The sequence below is a fragment of the Triticum aestivum genome, chromosome 5B (assembly GCF_018294505.1).
Source record: "Triticum aestivum cultivar Chinese Spring chromosome 5B, IWGSC CS RefSeq v2.1, whole genome shotgun sequence".
In the NCBI taxonomy this organism is placed as follows: domain Eukaryota; kingdom Viridiplantae; phylum Streptophyta; class Magnoliopsida; order Poales; family Poaceae; genus Triticum; species Triticum aestivum.
This window is the reverse complement of record NC_057807.1, coordinates 681,666,356-681,684,063: the sequence shown is the minus strand read 5'-3', so window position 1 is coordinate 681,684,063 and position 17,708 is coordinate 681,666,356. Positions and strand designations below refer to the sequence as shown.

The following is a 17,708-nucleotide window of genomic DNA, read 5'->3' as shown; positions in this document are numbered from 1 at the left end:
TGCTCTCCGGCGACCCAATTCTACTATTTTTGTTGTGTGCCATCGATGGTCTGGGTGTAGGACTGTTGCATGGTCGTTTGTGTGTAGGACTGCTACTACTGGTAGTTGCCGGACCGGGTGGGATCAGTTCTTCCACCTGCCCGTCCTCATATCCCACTCCTCCTCCCTCGCCTTAGTCGTGGATGATGTCGAGCCTCTCCCTATCCGCGTCGTACACCGGCTCCCCCGCTCCAGGCATTGCAGCGAACAGCTTGAGGGCACCCATCTGCTTCCCGGTCGTCGTTCGTGCTCGAACGAGTTGCGGCGAAAATACTCGGAGAAGAGAGGCGTCGTTTTAACGTCGACGATGTAAGGCACCGTACCGGCGGGGGTTCCGAGCTGCTTGGCGGCGTAGTAGTACGGTGGTTTGTAAGGCTCCGGCCACGACGCCGTCTGTACTGTGTGCGCGCCCGTCTGGTGGTGTCCGCGATGGTCGTGCCGACCGCCTCATCCGCCATGACCTCCACGCCCATCGCCACCACCCTACCCACCGACGACCAACCCCTTCTTGAGCTTCTCCTCCTTTGCGGCCTTCGCTTTGACGCGCGAGTTTTTCGCGTCGTCGAGCTGATCTTCCGGGCGAGCGTGATGCTCAGATCCTCCGGCACCTCCGTCGGCTCCATCTCCGACACGTTCTCCGACGGTTCCATGCGTCGGCGACGGAAGGAAGGCGAGAGTGAAAGAAAAGAGCGGGAATTAGGCAGAGAGCACTGGGGGATGGAAGAAGAGAGTGGGGGATTTTGGCACGAAAATAGTGTGGGATTCTACAAAAGAGTGGGCTCTGCCTTTCTTTTGGGTGGACCGGGGAGGGCAGAGAGCAATGTTTCACGTGTCCGGACTCTCGCAAAGCCCTCCACGTTTTTCTCGCGTTTGCGGGGCTATTTTAGGAATCCAATAACTCCCGAACGTGCGGGATTTGAGCATTTCGTCCCGAACGTTTTGACATGGCAACTTTAGTTCGTAGGAGATGGCAACTTTAGTTGATAAGGGGATGGCAACTTTGTCCTTTTTCGTTTTTTTATCAGAAAATTGTCATGTTTCCCTAATCTCACGCAAAATAAAGTTGTCGTCTAAAAGCGTTCGGGTTGCCATGCTTAAATCCTGAACGTTCGGGAGTTATCATTACCGCTATATTATGGTGCCTTATAAACCAGATAAGAGGGGCCATTTTATTGTAGACGATCTCTCTTTTTTTGCCTACATTTTCTCCAAATATAACGTCGCATATTAAAATAGGTGGAAGGCAACTAGGACGAAATGTCAACCAGTAGAGCGCACGAACAAAACGGTAATGGCATTACGGAGATTATACTCCCTCCATTATCTTATACAAGGCCACAAACTCAAATTACAGGTATCTAGGTAAAATTTAATGACTAGTTTCCAAGCCAACTTTTCTTCTTGTTATCTGGGATCATTAATACGCTCGCATGCATGCAAGGAAGAAATGAAAAGGAAGTAGCACAGTGTCATTATGACTACATGCATGTAAGTATTAAACAAATTGCTAGTACGAGAAAACATCATTAAATTTTGCCTCGGTTAGTGTTAGTGGCCTTGTATATAAGCAAAATGTATTTTTCATAATGGCCTTGTATGAGGGAATGGAGGGAGTATGATCATCGTGCTTGCCAGACTAGTTTTCGCCTATTTGCACCGGTCAAGTTTTTTTTTCTACTTGGGCATGCACGCAAATAACAAAAGATGCCAGGGTGGCAAAGAAAATCATTCGCACAGATCGCCAGAGGTACCGATGGATGGCTGTGGTTGGAACACGGGGCCACCCAATCGCTCCTGCCATCATCTCCCTCCTCTGCACCACTCAAAACCACACCCCTTTCCATCCTTCTACGCCAGCCTCCCTCTCTTCCTCACCCAGCCGGCCATGGAAGCTCTGGCCGTCGCCTCGCCGGCCGCGGCGCGGCCGCAGCCCCGCCGACGATGCCTCGCCGCAGGTTCTTGTAATTCTCAGTCACCCAGCTAATCGAGCTGCATTTCCGTACCTTGCTCTTCTAGCTCCCTCTTGTGTATGTAGTGGTCACGTGTAATCAAGCACCGTCTGCTCTGGGACTGGGATAGCCTAGAATTCGTTCGTTCAGAGAACAGATACACGGTGACGGTGCATCACATCAGTTACAGCACCATAGAGTGGGCGGTGTGCTACATGCACCGGTGGCTGCTAGGTGCGTGAGCAGGGCATGATCTGCCCACCTTCTTCCTCTGGGCAGGGCAGGATGTACTTGGAAACGATATTTCTTTCAGCAATCTGCTTTTATTTCTGATGACATGCCAAAGAAATTGAAGCAAACCGAAAGTCGCATTGCGGTTCTCCAAATTCGCCGTCTCTAGTTTAGGCCCGCCCTTCGCATCTCCTCACCTCTGGTGACGAAACCTTCTTATGCCATTCTCTATGATTTTTGTTTTTCAAAAGAAGCACAGCCTTGATGTTTGTAGATCTCTGAGAAAACCAAGGTTTTGCTTATGGGTGCTTAGTTCAAGTTAGGGCATCTCCAACAGCCGTAAGATAGGTGTTGGTAAATTTGCCACGTAGGATATAGTGATGATGTGGCATGTAATAAATGTGGAGAGAGAGCAAAGTTGTATGTAGAATAACCAACAACCTTGGCACAAGCTTCAAGGTGAAATAGAGAGCAATCACATTTACATTCTCATCATCTATTGGATAGCTTAGATACAACCTATTGGAGTAGTTGTATGATAGCTTGTTGGCTGATGACATGGACAATTTACCAACAGGACTAACATACAATCTGTTGGAGATGCCCTTATGCATGATACTGCATTTGCGAGGAAAGGTCGTGATAACATTACATCAAAGTCAACACTGCCGGAATCGTAATCGGTTCAGAACGCCGTGGTAGTCTCCTCGCAAATCGTAGAATTCTGAACAAAATCAGAATAAAAATGAGCATGACCTTAATGTTTAGTTGTGAGAAAAGAAAGTCTATCTTTGCAGACACTCAGTTTCTGTTATGCATGACAGTGCGCTGGAGACCAAGTTGTGCTAGTCGAGGACACGCCCAGGCTTTCAGAATCTAGGATTTTGAGTCGTATCAGAACTCTCTATGATAAGATCGCAGATCGTGTTGATTCTACTAACCAGAATTGTAGAATTGGTCCGAGCAATTTACATTGTAAAGTTTCAGTATATGTATCTGACACCGTATTACTCCTAGTTCTGAAAGTGAACCGGAGGCCAAGTTGTGCTAGTCGACCACACACCAAGGTTCTAAGTACCATGGATTATGAATCGGATCAGAACTCTATATGATAAGATCGCAGATCGTGTTGTAGTATGGACAACATTGTACCGTGCATGAATCTCCAATAAGTTTCAGTATATATGTGACACCGTTCCCTATTTTCAGGCTCGTCAGGCCAAAGGAGGACGAGCCAGCTACACACCTCCTTCAGCGGCATCACCGTGCAGCGCCGGCCACAGAAGCCGCTGCCACACCGGCGATCATCGTCGGTGGTGGCGATGGCGATGACTTCGCGGCCGTCGATCCAGTTCATCCAGGGCACGGACGAGCAGACGATCCCGGACGTGCGGCTGACCAAGTCCCGGGACGGCAGCAACGGGGTGGCCATCTTCACCTTCGAGCAGCCGTCGGTGTTCGACTCGTCGGCGGAGCTGGGCGACATCACGGGGTTCTACATGGTCGACGAGGAGGGCACGCTGAGCTCCGTGGACGTCAGCGCCAAGTTCGTCAACGGCAAGCCGGCGGCCGTGGAGGCCAAGTACGTGATGCGCACCCCGAGGGACTGGGACCGCTTCATGCGCTTCATGGAGCGCTACTCCCAGTCCAACGGCCTCCAGTTCCTCAAGAAGTAGTAGCCATCTCCGTCCAATCCATACATCATCATCATCCTTGAATGAATCTTTTGATTCTTTTTCTTCTACTTATTTTTTGTATCAAGGATTCCTGACAGAAACTACGTAGCTGCTATCTATAGCTGCATTGAGTTCAGTCATCACCGTGACTGTTGATTTGTGTGCTCTGTGCCTGCGTACCTTGTTCATTAAGCATGAGATGCTTGAGATTCTTCATGCTGCTTTTTCTACTTGATTCTTTGATAGTATGCTTTTTTGAACAATCCTCGCGTGTTTATATTCTGATGATGCCACATTTAAACACCAATAACACATGCTTGCAAAAGCTCATGTAGGTTGTAGAGTGCCTGCTTTACCTCTTTCTTGCAGACCACCACATCACAGAGAAATTGCTGCACCGAATACAGGCTGTGGCACATGTGTTGTGGCGGATGGAAAGAATCGATGATGATCGCAGCAGGGATCGGTAAAATCTCAATCTCAATCTCAAATCTCAATAGAGGAAGGTGGGCTAAATTTACATGATACTGTTACAATATAACACTGTACAGGCCGAGGGTGAACATGTATTAGAAGGGGGTGGTCATACTGTTGTCAATAGCACAGCACAACAGGAAACTAAGACAAGCTCCCTAGACTCCAGGGCACTACATAGTGGTCCGCAACGATGGTGTCTATCATATATCATTCAGGTGTGTGCCCTTGAGCCGGTTGTACTGTGATGCAAAGTACCTGGGCATGTTGACGGGTCATCAGTCATCGATTATCTGATGCCTGTCCGCTTCGGCGTAACTGGCTGAAGACTGATTCGAGGAGGCGCCATGAGCAGTGCTGTTGCTGCCACGACAATGCAGCAGCTGAACCTGGAGGCTCTGGATGAGCTCGGTGAGCTGCTGGATGTTCTTCTCCTGCGCCAGTATTATCTGTGGATTGATACATAAACTTGTGAGTGTGGAATGTTAATTTGAATCCGCACAAAAGGGGTGGAAACAAGAAAACCGCCTTGTGTGTCGTAGTTACTGGCACTGAACACCTGCTTATCAAAAACTGTCGCATGAAGCGCAATACTTCCCTAAAAGTTCTTACGTAATAAAGCAATCACCATACCAGTAAGCCTAGCTGCATAATGTATCAATTAATTGAGGAAGATTGCATACACCTTCTAAAAATAAAGCCGCTGGCTCTTTCTTCAGATGACAAACTTATGCTATTCCTGTTCTACCGTCAGATCCATCACAAAGCATAGGCGTTGAGACAGAGTAATAATTAGCCACATAACAGGGCTATACCTGTATGCTACAAATATCTCAGAACGTGGATAAGTGATCATGAAAATTCCACAGGTTACTCAACTTCTTTACTAAGCAATACTTGCATATGTTGTCAAAGTTTAGAGGGGATGCGCTAAACACAAAACTGACTTTCTTGAAACTGAACTACAGTATGTAATTAAATGGAAAGAAAAAAAGAGGAAATATAGAGCATTCCATCATAAATGCACACAGATTATTCTGAAGACAGCTACTAGTATCATGCCATACAATTTAATATTCCTATCGACACTATAGTAGCATCAGAAAAAAAAAAGTCAGACAGAAAAGTTGGCTGCTAGAGAGGATGAAATGCAACCAAAAGTTGGCTGCTGGAGAGGATGAAACGCAACCAAAAGAACTAAGTTGGTCACACATCACAGGTTTCAATCTGTTTTCACAGAGGACACTTCAGGTGGCGGTTCCAAATTTTCAATCTATGCGTGTTCAAAGTTCTAAAACACTACCATATGCCAGCACCAATTCTTTCGCAACATGTACAAAACAAGGTAGCACAAGAAATAATGTCAATAAATGGTAGTGCTTCCAAGAAGATAATAGATAATTTACCTCTAAATAGAATGGCGGGGGTACGCGCTAAAATCGACCTAGAGCGAGTGCAATTTGACAAACGACAAGAACGCCAGGAGAGCGGGTCACTCACTTTCTCTTTAACGGCATCTTCCCTTACGACCAGCGGTTGCTGCCTCCGCCGCGTAGCTTCGGGACTCGCCTCGGCCTCACCGATCTGCTGCTTCCACTCGAACTGCGATGATATGATGAGCACGAGCAGGAGGAAGACGAGCACGATCGGCCTCGAATTCATCACTCCAGTCAGCAGCAGCAGCCAGAGACCTACAGAAACACATGCCACCGTCAGCTCGTTACAATCTCCACGGCGGCCGCCAGGGAATCAAAACCACAAAACAATCTCTACAGCACACACTAGCCTAATGCTTATCCATGTGTACTACTCCCTCTGTTCCCAAATGCAAGTCTTTTTAGAGATTCCAACAAGGGGCTACACACGGAAGCAAAATGAGTGAATCTACACTCTAAAATATGTCTATATGCATCCGTATATGGTAGTCCATTTGAAATCTCTAAAAAGACTTGTATTTAGGAACGGAGGGAGTACAAAAAATCCCCCAAAATGGACCAAGTCAGGGAACAAGTGAATAACACAAAGAGGCTGGATCAAGTACTTACTATTTATCAAAGTCCAGTGTGTGGGCTAGAGGGATCGTGGTGGCGCGACGAACTCAAGCACAGAGGAGATGGGGAATTTGACTCGAACTGGCGGCGCCCACGGATCGAGGCCCGGCCTGGCCGTCCCAGCACGAGAACCGCCCGGGGGATCCGGCGACGATCTCGCCCAGATTTGAACCCTAGGAGGATAATAAAATTACTGCTGGGTGGAGGTGGGGGGCGGAGATCGAACCATCGCAGAGGCGGGCCGCGGAATCGGATGGCCGGTCCGGCCGAAGCTCCGGGGAGTCTCGCCTCTGCACCGCCACCCGCGGATCAGATCTGCCTCTGCCGCCGGCTTCCAGCCCTAGCCACCGGCACCAACCTCGGAGATCGAGAACTGAGACTGCTTCCTCTCTTTCTCCTCCGCTCTCCGTTCCGCCGCGCCGCCCCCTGTTTTCCTGCCCCCTTCCTTTCTCCCTTCGTGCGGCGCAGTCGGCCAAATGCTGCTGGCTGGAAAAACCGATGACGCGGTGCGTGTGCGATGATACCTTTAGCATCACTGCTGACGTGAAGCAAAGGTAGAACCGTTTGCAAGGCACGTGTGTGTTTCTAGATTGTCAACCGTGACATTCTGTTTTTTTTTGGGTCAATTTGTGACATTCCATGTAAAGAAAAATGAAGCGACCTAATCGTTCGTGGTTATATTTAATAGAAATTCTTCACCTAAAAATTACCTCCCACGATGACCTAACCGTTCATGGTCTATATTCAATATGCGATGCGTATAGGTCGTCGTGTTTGAGGACGGGTTGCATATTAATGCGTCGTGTTGGAGAAGGACGGCATGTTGATGTCGGCCATGTTGATTTTTTTTTTGCTATTTATTTTAAGTATTTGTGATAGTATATAAAAAGTATAGTTTGAAGTAGCATCATAACTTAAGGCAATAAATAAGAGTATACACGTTAATTATGAGGTAGAAATCTAGCTTCTCTACTACTACTATTAAAAAGCGTGAGAGTTTTAGCCTAGGGAAGCCTATGCTTGTATGACCGCTAAACAAAAAATATAGTATTGTATACAAAACGCACAAGAGATCTGCTAAAGAAACCAAGAGATGACAAGTGTTATGAAAACTTCGCCGGAAAGTGCCATATGGAAAGCATCATTAGAGACAAGTCCTTTAGACTACCCGCCACCAACCTCTAGGACCAATGTGATGTTTGTTGGGGGCTATTTGCGATCGCCAAGTGAGGGTTTGAGAGGCTATATACAGAACCGATGCGAGTAACGAGACAACTACCGATGTGGCATGTCGGCTGGGGGAATGTTTCTGTGTCGACCTAGACCCAGTCAACCGATGGTACCGAGGAAGAATGTCGAATCCTCCACCAACAAACCTCCAACATGCACTTTGACATCATCTTGGATCCACAAACAACAACCACCATGCACACCATTGAGAAATAAAGGCACGTCACCACTGAGTGGACGACAAATCACACGAGACCAACCACTCTTCGTGGTGAACAAGAGATCGAGGGGAAGTTATTCAATGTGGTGCCACCCGCGCCGCTCCCTATGCCACCAAACTAAAAACTAGGGCTCCCTCTATGTACAAACTGAAAGTGAAATGAGGCCTCCGAAAACTTCCCTAATAGAGAAATTGAGAGACATGTGTGCACTGAAACTTGGGGACGATACATAGATAAAAGTATCCACATTAACTATGAGGTAGAAATCTGCTTCTATAATATATACTAAGAGCATGTTTTCCCCAAGGAAAGTGTATTAGCATGAAACAAAAAAAAATAGTGCATATGCAAAACACATATGAGATCTGCTAGAGAAATTGAGAGATGAAAGGAGTTATGAAAACTTTGTCGAAAAGAGCCATAGGGAAAACATCATTAGAGATAAGTCCATTAGGCTCTCTGCACACACCCATCCCGCAACCGCCTCCAATCTCCAGATCCACCGTGATCCTTGTCGGGGGCCATTACCATAGCGTGCGAGGCTTTGAGAGGCTATGTACAGAACCAATGCGAGCGATGAGACAAATATCAATGTGTCATGTCAACTGGGTGAATGTCCCTATGTTGACATAGCCCCAGATTCACTGACGATGTTAGGGAAGAAAGCCAAATCCTTCACTGACGAACCTCCACCCGTACTCTTTGACGTGATCGACAAACAACAACCACCATGCACACCACGAAGAAATAAAAACATGTCACCACCCAGTGCACGACAGGCATGCGAGACCATCCACTCTTTAATGTTGCCGTGGTGAGCAATAGATCAGGGACCAACTTATTTTCATGTGACGCCATCCTTTGCCGCTCCGGTGCCACCAAACGAGCCTTCCTCTATGTATGAACTGAAATTTCCACTACTGACGAAATCAATAGATGGAGGTGGGAGGGGTTGAAAACCGTTGCCACAACGTCATTCAACGCGGCCCTCCTCTGCCTTCTCTTAAAAGGGGAAGAGAACGAAGTAATGTTTTTCTTTTCCTACCAAAAAGTAATTGCTTTTTAGTGAAGAACATAATTGTTTTTTTAACACGGTACAGACGCAAACGCGCATACACCTACCTCTATGAGCACCTCCGAAAGACTGAGTCGATATATCATCTTGAGATTTTACGTAGTCACTGTAGACGCCTCGTAGTCGACAGGAACGTCTTCTTCCATTGAAAGCGTATCTTCGGAAATCTTGAAATAAATCCAGGATAAATGCGAGCACCAGGATTTGAATCGTGGTGGGCTGGGGATACCACTGCCCACCTAACCATCCCAACCACAGGTTGGTTCGCAAGAACATAATCGGTTTTTAACTGTACCGAGGACAGGGTTGGCTCCACTCCTTTTTTTTCCCTCTACTAAGAACCTGTTGGTTTCACTCTCAAGAAACTCTACATACCAAAAAAAAAACTCTCCGTAACAAAAAAAAAGAAAAAAACATTGGATACCAAAAAGGGTGCGGCCTGCTTTAGCATTTTACAGGCGGCCCACCCACCCACCCATCCACCAAAGGTTCCGAGGCCACCGAAGCACGCGGCGGCCTGTCTGAATCTGACCCCACGCCCAACGACGAAGATTCCTACAGTCAGGTCCGGCCCCGCCTGTCAGGCCCACCACTAGGGAAAATATCTCGCGCCGCCGACGGGATTTAGGGTTCCAACGTTTCCACTCTGGGCTTCCTACTACTGGTCTATATAAAATCCCCGCGCCACTACTGTACGACGCGGTCTCTCCTCCGCCGATCTCTGCTCCGGTCAACCAAATCCTCCGCTTCCCAAGCCGCCCTCGTCTCCGTCACCGCCCCCTCCCCCTCGCAGGTGAGGTCTCGCCGCTCGCGCCACCTCCTCCGGCGACCAAGTTTCGATTGCGACGGGAGGTGGCTCTCCGGTCGAGTTTCGGCCCTGTTTCCAGCTCGAGCGACCCGCGTGTTTGCTCAGCCGTCGTATAGCAGAGTCTGGTTTTGGTTAGAGAGCGCTGTTGAATCAGGTCGGGTGATTGCCCAGGATTTCCAATAGCCTGCTACTCCGATGCCCGCGTCGCTGCTGCTCCTTCTGCCTCCGGGATTATGAATCCCCCAACGGCACATCTAAGATTTATTAAGCTTACTGTAGCGCTGCTAGGCAGTTCACGCCCCCCTGGATGGAAGAACCGAGCATGCTTTTAGGGCATAATTGCTAAGGAATTATTAAGGCGGCCTTCTGCAAAATTCATTTCCAAACACAGGGCACGTAGAGGAGAGGAAGATCCAGCATAATCGCTTTTCCTTTTATTTTGCAATTTAGCCAGGGCCCTGGGGCATCTCAGGACAGCGAATCTGCGATGCCATTCTGTTTTGATGCCCAGCTTCTATTCTGGCCAATGTTCATAGGCGTTCCAGCTTCTCTTCTGCTGTGCTGCCCTGCTTCTGCTTCCTGTAAACTTTCCCCTTCTCCACAAAAAAGATATCCAGTTTAGCTTAGAAGAGCTAATGATACTGCCTATTGACAAATTGCCATGCTCAGCTTTTATTTTTTTGCTGGTTAACATGTACTAACTCTTTGCGGTACCTAGGAGTACTTATCGATTTGGGGGGTGAATGAACAGAAATATTTGTTGTTCGCCATATAATCTGTATTGCTCTTGTTCTTTTGGCAAGCTCTAACAGTTTCTTACCTGCTCATGTGTTGGATGTGCTTGTTTATCCTCCCAGTGATGGCTGATGAGGATGAGTACCGATGCTTCGTTGGGAACCTGTCCTGGTCCACAACTGATGAAAGCCTCAAGGATGCATTCTCAAAATACGGCAAAGTTACCGAGGCAAAGGTGACTTACACAATCTCTTGGTCATTGATTCTCTGTTTACAATCCAACAACTGCATAAGTTCGAATTATTTTCCTGATCCTACGCTCAGCGTTTGATAGAGCATTGATGAAGCAATTATGCCTGCTACTGGACTATTTTCGTCACTAGTTATTTACTTATTTTGTCTTGGAGATCAATCTTTTCCCCAGTTATATGTTCAACCTTGACACAATAGAGCTTTAGGGCATACAATTGCATATTTATACATTTCCCAGTATTGATTATATCTGGAATGTTTTTTGTTTACTTGCTATTAATTCCTGAATTGTTTTGCAAATATTGGCTTCATATTGGTTGACTGAGTGATGCATTTTTTTTACCTTCACAACTATTCCACATATACGCTTTACCGTTTATTCATCATGAGCTTTTATTTATGTTTATTCTCTGGTAATGTGCAGGTGGTCATGGACAAGTTTTCTGGACGTTCACGTGGATTTGCCTTTGTGACCTTTGATGAGAAGAAAGCCATGGAAGAAGCTATCGAGGACATGAATGGATTGGACTTGGAAGGGAGGGCCATCACTGTTGATAAAGCTCAGCCTCAAGGGGCTGGTAGAGATCGTAACGGTGACCGTGATTTTGATCGTGACCGTGGGTCTCGTGGTGGCCGTGACTATGGCGGTGGTCGTGCGGCGCGTGGTAGTGGTGGGGACTGCTTCAAGTGTGGCAAACCTGGACACTTTGCTAGAGAGTGCCCAGATGGTGATGGCGGGAGAGGTGACCGATATGGTGGCAGAGATGATAGGTATGGTGGTGGTAGATCTGACCGTGACCGTTCTGACCGTGGCGGCGATCGTTCTGACCGTGACCGTTCTGACCGTGGCGGCGACCGTTCTGATCGTGACGGTGATCGATCTGAGCGTGGCAGTGACCGATATTCTAGCCGTAGCCGAGATGGTGGAAGCGGGGGTGACCGTTACAGTCGTGACCGATCAGGTCCCTACTGATGGCCTGGATCTTGAGAAGTGTGTTTCATCCAGGTATGAAAACCCTATCTAGTATCATGAGGTGTGTTTCCTTGTGTCTGAAACTTTGTGATCATGTATTTGAACTATAATGATGTACCGTGAGTAAGCAGATCCTTTATTACAGACCATATTACTGACCTGCTTATTATTTGCTTCCTGGTTAATGTGAGTCACATGGACTTGGCCATAAAATGCTTGGTGCTGGGCCCTACATGTTTGCTTGATACGCTGCTCGGTGGTTCTTGCTTGGTTGAGAGGTGGCTCTTGGTCGCGCTGTGTGTTGATGCTCCATCATGCTGGTTGTGCTCATGCGAGATACGTGGGTTATGTGGGATTGGACGGGCATACCATGTTGTTGTTCCTGTGGTACCGGGAAGGAAACGGTGAACTAAACTTTGCTTGAAAAATTCATCACAAGAAAAGGGGGAGGTGACAATCATCGGTCCGTAAAAGGAAAAGCAAACCGGTAATCTCTTTCAATGCTCTGTTTTTGGGATTGAGTTAAGCTATCAATCTTAAATGATCTTCTGTTTTGGCAGGCCCCCTTTTGGGTTGCTTATTTTGTTCCGGATCGGTTTCGTTCGGTTCTTCCTTCCGTTGTTGTCTAATAATAACCGAGGGCATGTTGGTTGATTCCAATCTGTGGCAGTATACCATAGCCATTGGAGGTCCCCTGCTTCTCTGCAGCCTGCCTAAAAATGATGCTTGTGCCTTTGCCCCTGTTCGCCGGCTTTGTTACCTGGTCACTGGAGTTTGTCCCTGTTGGTCGGCCTTGCTACCTGGTCGCTGGAGTTTGCTAGCTGTTGCTTCCTTGTTTCGTTGAGCTGTGCCGTTCGTCGCTAGAGATGCATCGTTGGGCTGTGTTCGTCGCGAGAGATGCACATCGGAATAATGCTCAGCTACATGGCTATCCTTCTTTGGCAATGCGCCACCGGAGTAGCAGGTTCCGTTAGTATGTAGTGTGTTATAGTGTGGCATTGCAAGTTTACATGGCCATCAGATAGCTCATCTAAAGAGTTTTTCCTTGTTTAAATTTAGTTTACATTGCATTGCAAGTTTACATGTTTGGTCGTCTAAAGAATGTTTTGTTCACTTTACTTGTTTTTCCTTGTTTAAATTCATGAGCTGTTCATCCTTATGTGTGTGGAATTGTTGTGCTAAAAAAAGTGATTGCTGGTTTCACTTGCTAGTACAAGTAAAGTTTGCATATAGTTGGCCCATACAATACAAGTAGCCTCAAGATACCATGATCTGACCATGCCGATGACAGCATCAGTAGAGTGCCTGTCGGTCTGTCACATGCTGAAAACAAATGTCGGCCCCTCGCCATGGCCGGAGCTGGGGTCAGAGCGAGTCCGCGTCGGCACAAATCGCCGGAGCTGGAGTTCAGGGGAGCGCGGTGGCGAGGATGGGGTACTTGTTCTTGGGCATGCGCACCAGCGTCGGCTGCACCGAGGCGTCATCCTCCAGCGCCTTCCAGCTGCACAGAAAACAGACGTCAGAGCTAGACATTGGACACGGTGGCCGGCGGTAGAGTTCGCCGGCGACTTACTCGTATGTGCAGACAAGGTGGTGGGCGAAGACGCAGATCTCGAGCTTGGCGAGGCTCATCCCTGGGCACATCCGGGGCCCGCTGCCGAACCCCAGGAAGCTGTACGGCTTCAGCGTCCCCTGCATATATGTGCATTGCACAAAGTCAGTCGAGCCGTCAGCTAGCCAGGCTGCTCGCCGGAGACGAGGAAGAAAGAAAGGAGACGCACGTCGAATCTGTCGGGGTCGAAGCGCTCGGGGTCGGGGAAGACGCCGGCGTCGTGGTGGATGGACACCACGTCCAGGTTCACGGACGCGCCCTTGGCCACCTCGAAGCCGTCGATGCTGAAGTCCTGCGCGGCCTTGCGCGAGTACCACGGCAGGATGGTGGCCCGCCGCAGCGTCTCGTTCATCACCTTGGTCGTGTACGGCATGCTGCTCAGGTCCGACCACCACAGGTGCTGCGTGTCGTCGCCGTCGTGCGCCGCCCGGATCGCCATGTGCTCCTCCCTCAGCCTGGCGAGCACGTCGGGGTTCTCGCCGAGGAACTTGACGAGCCAGGTCAGCCCCGCCGTGGTGGTGTCGTGACCGGCCACCAGCAGCGTCAGGATGTTGTCCTTGAGCTGCGCGTCCGTCAGCTTCTCCTCCTCCGCCGGGTCCGGCGCGGCGTCGCTGGCTTGCTGGCCGCGGGCGTGCTTCATGAGGAGCGTCTGGAGGAAGTCCTCGCGGACCTCGCCGGCCCTGCGGCGCGCGATCACCGCGTCCAGCATGGCGTACATCCGGTTCCGGCCGCCGAGGCCGCGGTGGAAGGCCGTGCCGGGGAGCTTGAGCGGCAGCGACGCGAAGGAGGAGGAGATGGCCTTGAAGTTGGCCCGGAACTCCTCCTGCTCGGGGCCCTCCGGCTCCAGGCTGACGAGCATGTTGGCGATGACCTTGAGCGTGAACTGCGAGGCCTCGTCGAGGACGAGCACGCGGGCGCGGCCGGCCCAGGAGCCGAGGATCTGCACGGCGAGGCCGTCGATGAAGGCGAAGTGCTTCCGTAAAGCGTCGACGGAGAGGGGCTGCGCGATGAGCCGGCGCAGCCGCCGGTGCTCGTCGCCGTTGGTGGTGAGCAGGCTGGTGGGGCCCAGCACCTGCTTGCCGGTGTAGAAGAGGTTGAGGCTCACCACGCCGTCCTTGCCGGACAGCAGGATCTTGGCCGCCTCCCGCCCCGTCATGAACACCGTCGTCCGCCCCAGCACGTACGTCTTGAACACCTTGCCGTACCTCGCCTGCCGCTCCCGCATGAAGCTCAGGATGCCGGCCGGGTTGGAGAAGGCGGCGATGAAGGCGAAGGTCTCGCCCACCACCGGCCACCCCATGTTCCCCGGGATGCCACGCATCGGGTCGTCGGCCGGCCTCCTCCGCGCTCGGAGCCACAGCAGCCCGCAGGCCGCCCCCACGACAGCAGCCAGCACCTGCACCGCAGGAGATCCAAAGATGGACGCCATTGATGGTGTCCGAGAGAAAGCTTGACAGAGCTGTACGTATCACCATCGCCATTCTTGGCCTTATATATCGTTGTCTCTTGTCCTCCGATGCCTCGTCGTCGTTACGCCCGAGAGGGAGCCATTTGGTGCCATGCCAGGGGTTCACTCGAGTTCCATTGTGTTCGGCTCAGCTAGCTTTAGCCTTTGTCTTTGGTGCTCATTTGGTTGTCCTTTTTCCGTATATTATACACCATGCATACATGGATGTTTACGTGCTCTGTTTTAGCCTTGTCTTCTTCACACAGTTTCCTTGTAAACTGAACACATCACTTTTCTTAGGTTACATATAGAACTATTTTTTGCGACTTGTAGAGTGTGCCGGCCATATGCATAGAGATAAGCTTTGTTTAAAGTTATGCCACGAAGCTCATGTACAGGATTTGATAAGAACTATGATGCCCACAGACGTATTATTTTTGAGGTTACGGTAGCCACGTAGGCGAACATTTGAACAGACTGGTTGGGGGCGTATGTGGTGACTCCAGTTTTTAGTAGGTTTTTGTTTTAGAGAAACAACATATTAACATTGAAGAGAAAAGAAAGTGCAAATACATACAGATGTGATATCTTCTACTCCCTCCGTTCCGAATTACTTGTCGCACGTATGGATGTATCTAGATGTATTTTAGTTTGCCGCACGTATGGATGTATCTAGATGTATTTTAGTTCTAGATACATCCATTTCAGCGACGAGTAATTTGAAACGGAGGGAGTACAAAAACTGGGATAGGACAGATGGCTTAGATAATTTACAAAAAATCTTTCAAGATAAAGAAAACTACAATAAGTCCCTAGGGTCCCTCCATAGACAATCCAGCGCTCGTCTCCAACCTCCAAACACTGTCATGACGCCGATCGGAGGATGGGACAAATCGCCATGATACCCTAGCCCAGACCAGCACCATTGACACAGAGGCTTTAAAAAGATGAAAATGTCTGTTGTGAGCGAGGCACTTGTCAATGTGGCTCGTTAGTCGGGGAATGTCCTCCGTGGCAGACCAGGAGGTGAATCCTTTGCTTCCTGCCGTCAATACCGATGGAGAACGTAAAAAATGCTGACGCCGGACCTTCATCAACCTTCCTCGAGGATCACCAATTTATCTCTACAGTTGGCGCCACCATAGAAGATAACAACCAAACACGAAAATGCACACAAAGCTCACCGCCCCAAACGAATGGCGAGAACATGAGGTCATCGGCTCCTCGATGCTGCCGTGGAGAGTGTCCACGTGGTGAGGGAGAGACCGTGGACACTTTATTCGAGATAGCGCATGCCTCACCATACTTGCACCACCACTCGTAGACTTTCCCCTACCTCTATGAACAAACATCGAGAAAAAGGGAGCCCAACCCCCTTCTCCAGCCGCCGGAGGAGCGGGCGAACGGGAAGGGGAACCGTCGCCTCCTCGGAGTTCACCAAGGGAACCATCGCTTGAATTACCGCCCCTTTCTTTTTCAAAACAGGAAGCGATCTGTAATTCAAGGATGGTTTTACGTTTTCAATAGGTGTTGCGTGAATGTCAGTGGTGATGGTGGTGTGTGCGTGTATGCATCCACATTGTACTCGGTGTTTTTTTACAAACTATGTTTTGAAATTTTAAAATATCTGAAAAGACCTCACACATACAAAATTATAATACACTATATTTGCACAAAAAAAACGAGACTAATTGATTCACCGTAACACGGCAATAGGAAAAAATGAATGATTGGAATGTCATCTCCTCTTCAATCCTATAGGATCAGAAAACTAGGTGATTTTGTATGAAGTAGTGTTTGTTTGACAAACACATGAATTTTACCAAGAGCTTGAGTCAGTGGGTGACATTTTTTTCTCCATAATAGAGTGCAAATGAATGATAAGGAAAAATTCCTAAGGGTTCTAGTTTCATGACCAACCTAGGAAAAATCCATAAGAATTCAAATCCTGTAAGAAAAACTTACAAAATTCGTTGAATCAAAGGAGCCATGCGTTTATTTGTGGTGTACAATGAAAAGATAAATTGTGGGGCTAAAGAACAACTCTCCCTTGTCAGACATTCCAAAAAGCTTGTTCATTTTTGCAAAAAAACAAAACAAAAGGCATGTTCATATACATATTTGCACAAGACGTAAAAACAATGTAATTTTCGCATGGTGTATACATTTTACAGGATATACAATATGCTTAAATAAGCAAAAGTTATTTAAGGTAGAATCACCACCAAAATTGAGGTCATATCAAAACTATTAAGCCTCAAACATCTTCATGTGAAAATTATTTGGAGTTCTATTTCAGCGGAAGAGACATGTTGTGAATACAGCTCACTCTCCGTGCGCAAGAGAGAGAGAGAGAGAGAGAGAGAGAGAGAGAGAGAAGGCTTACTCCATGAGCAAAAAGGAGATAGAGGGGTGGCCATCGGCCTTTGGTCGAGAAGTTTACAACAGCAAAACAAAAAAGAAGAAGCATCATCATACGGAAATGATCTATTCAGCGAACGCGTTGACTAGCATCACAGGAACAACCTCGATTGATGTATGTCGAATGGCTTCGCACTGTCAATACCTCGACAGACTGCAACAACAACAACATTATCACATCCACAGACTGCAACAACCACCTCAACAGCTTTGTCGAAGGGCATCCACAGAAAGGCAGTGTCCTCGCGGGCTAATTTTCGCCAGCGCCAACCTGCTACCAATTTTTCTTCTTGTTATAAAGAACAAGAACACGGTGCACTATCTATCTATTCTAACATACCTGGTCAGCCGAACAGGCTAATAGCTGTTAGCCTGCTACTAGTATATTTCAGCCACTTGTGTCGAGCAGGTGCAACACTACTTGTTCTTTAACCTACGGCCTTGTTTGTGTATTAGAAAAAAATCTTGTATTCTGAACTCTAGGTTACATGGTTGTCTGAACTCAGCTACTTGC

General features: G+C 48.4%; 4 protein-coding genes across 5 annotated transcripts; 2 read left to right on the top strand and 2 right to left on the bottom strand.

Annotated features, from left to right (window-relative positions):
* Positions 1-1,781: 1,781 nt before the first annotated feature.
* LOC123114179 (photosystem II reaction center PSB28 protein, chloroplastic) lies at positions 1,782-4,062 on the top strand. 2 transcript variants are annotated; one of them, XM_044535562.1, is made up of 2 exons: positions 1,782-1,994; positions 3,429-4,062. In XM_044535562.1, the coding sequence occupies exons 1-2, from the start codon at positions 1,793-1,795 to the stop codon at positions 3,893-3,895; spliced, it is 669 nt and encodes a 222-aa protein (XP_044391497.1). In that variant the 5' UTR covers positions 1,782-1,792; the 3' UTR covers positions 3,896-4,062. The 2 variants fall into 2 exon arrangements, with proteins under 2 accessions (XP_044391497.1, XP_044391496.1); XM_044535561.1 differs by having other exon boundaries at positions 1,782-2,000.
* Positions 4,063-4,369: 307 nt separating this feature from the next.
* LOC123114180 (uncharacterized) lies at positions 4,370-6,924 on the bottom strand. The gene is made up of 3 exons (XM_044535563.1): positions 6,415-6,924; positions 5,870-6,060; positions 4,370-4,818 (listed from the first exon to the last, which is right to left on the bottom strand). The coding sequence occupies exons 2-3, from the start codon at positions 6,029-6,031 to the stop codon at positions 4,648-4,650; spliced, it is 333 nt and encodes a 110-aa protein (XP_044391498.1). The 5' UTR covers positions 6,032-6,060; positions 6,415-6,924; the 3' UTR covers positions 4,370-4,647.
* A 2,799-nt stretch (positions 6,925-9,723) lies between these two features.
* LOC123114178 (glycine-rich RNA-binding protein RZ1A) lies at positions 9,724-11,927 on the top strand (the record flags this gene model as incomplete). The annotated part of the gene is given in 3 exon segments (XM_044535560.1): positions 9,724-9,739; positions 10,612-10,724; positions 11,166-11,927. Coding segments are annotated over 2 exon segments (660 nt in total). The 3' UTR covers positions 11,715-11,927.
* A 959-nt stretch (positions 11,928-12,886) lies between these two features.
* LOC123114176 (abscisic acid 8'-hydroxylase 3) lies at positions 12,887-14,913 on the bottom strand. The gene is made up of 3 exons (XM_044535559.1): positions 13,496-14,913; positions 13,288-13,406; positions 12,887-13,215 (listed from the first exon to the last, which is right to left on the bottom strand). The coding sequence occupies exons 1-3, from the start codon at positions 14,753-14,755 to the stop codon at positions 13,122-13,124; spliced, it is 1,473 nt and encodes a 490-aa protein (XP_044391494.1). The 5' UTR covers positions 14,756-14,913; the 3' UTR covers positions 12,887-13,121.
* Positions 14,914-17,708: the final 2,795 nt, after the last annotated feature.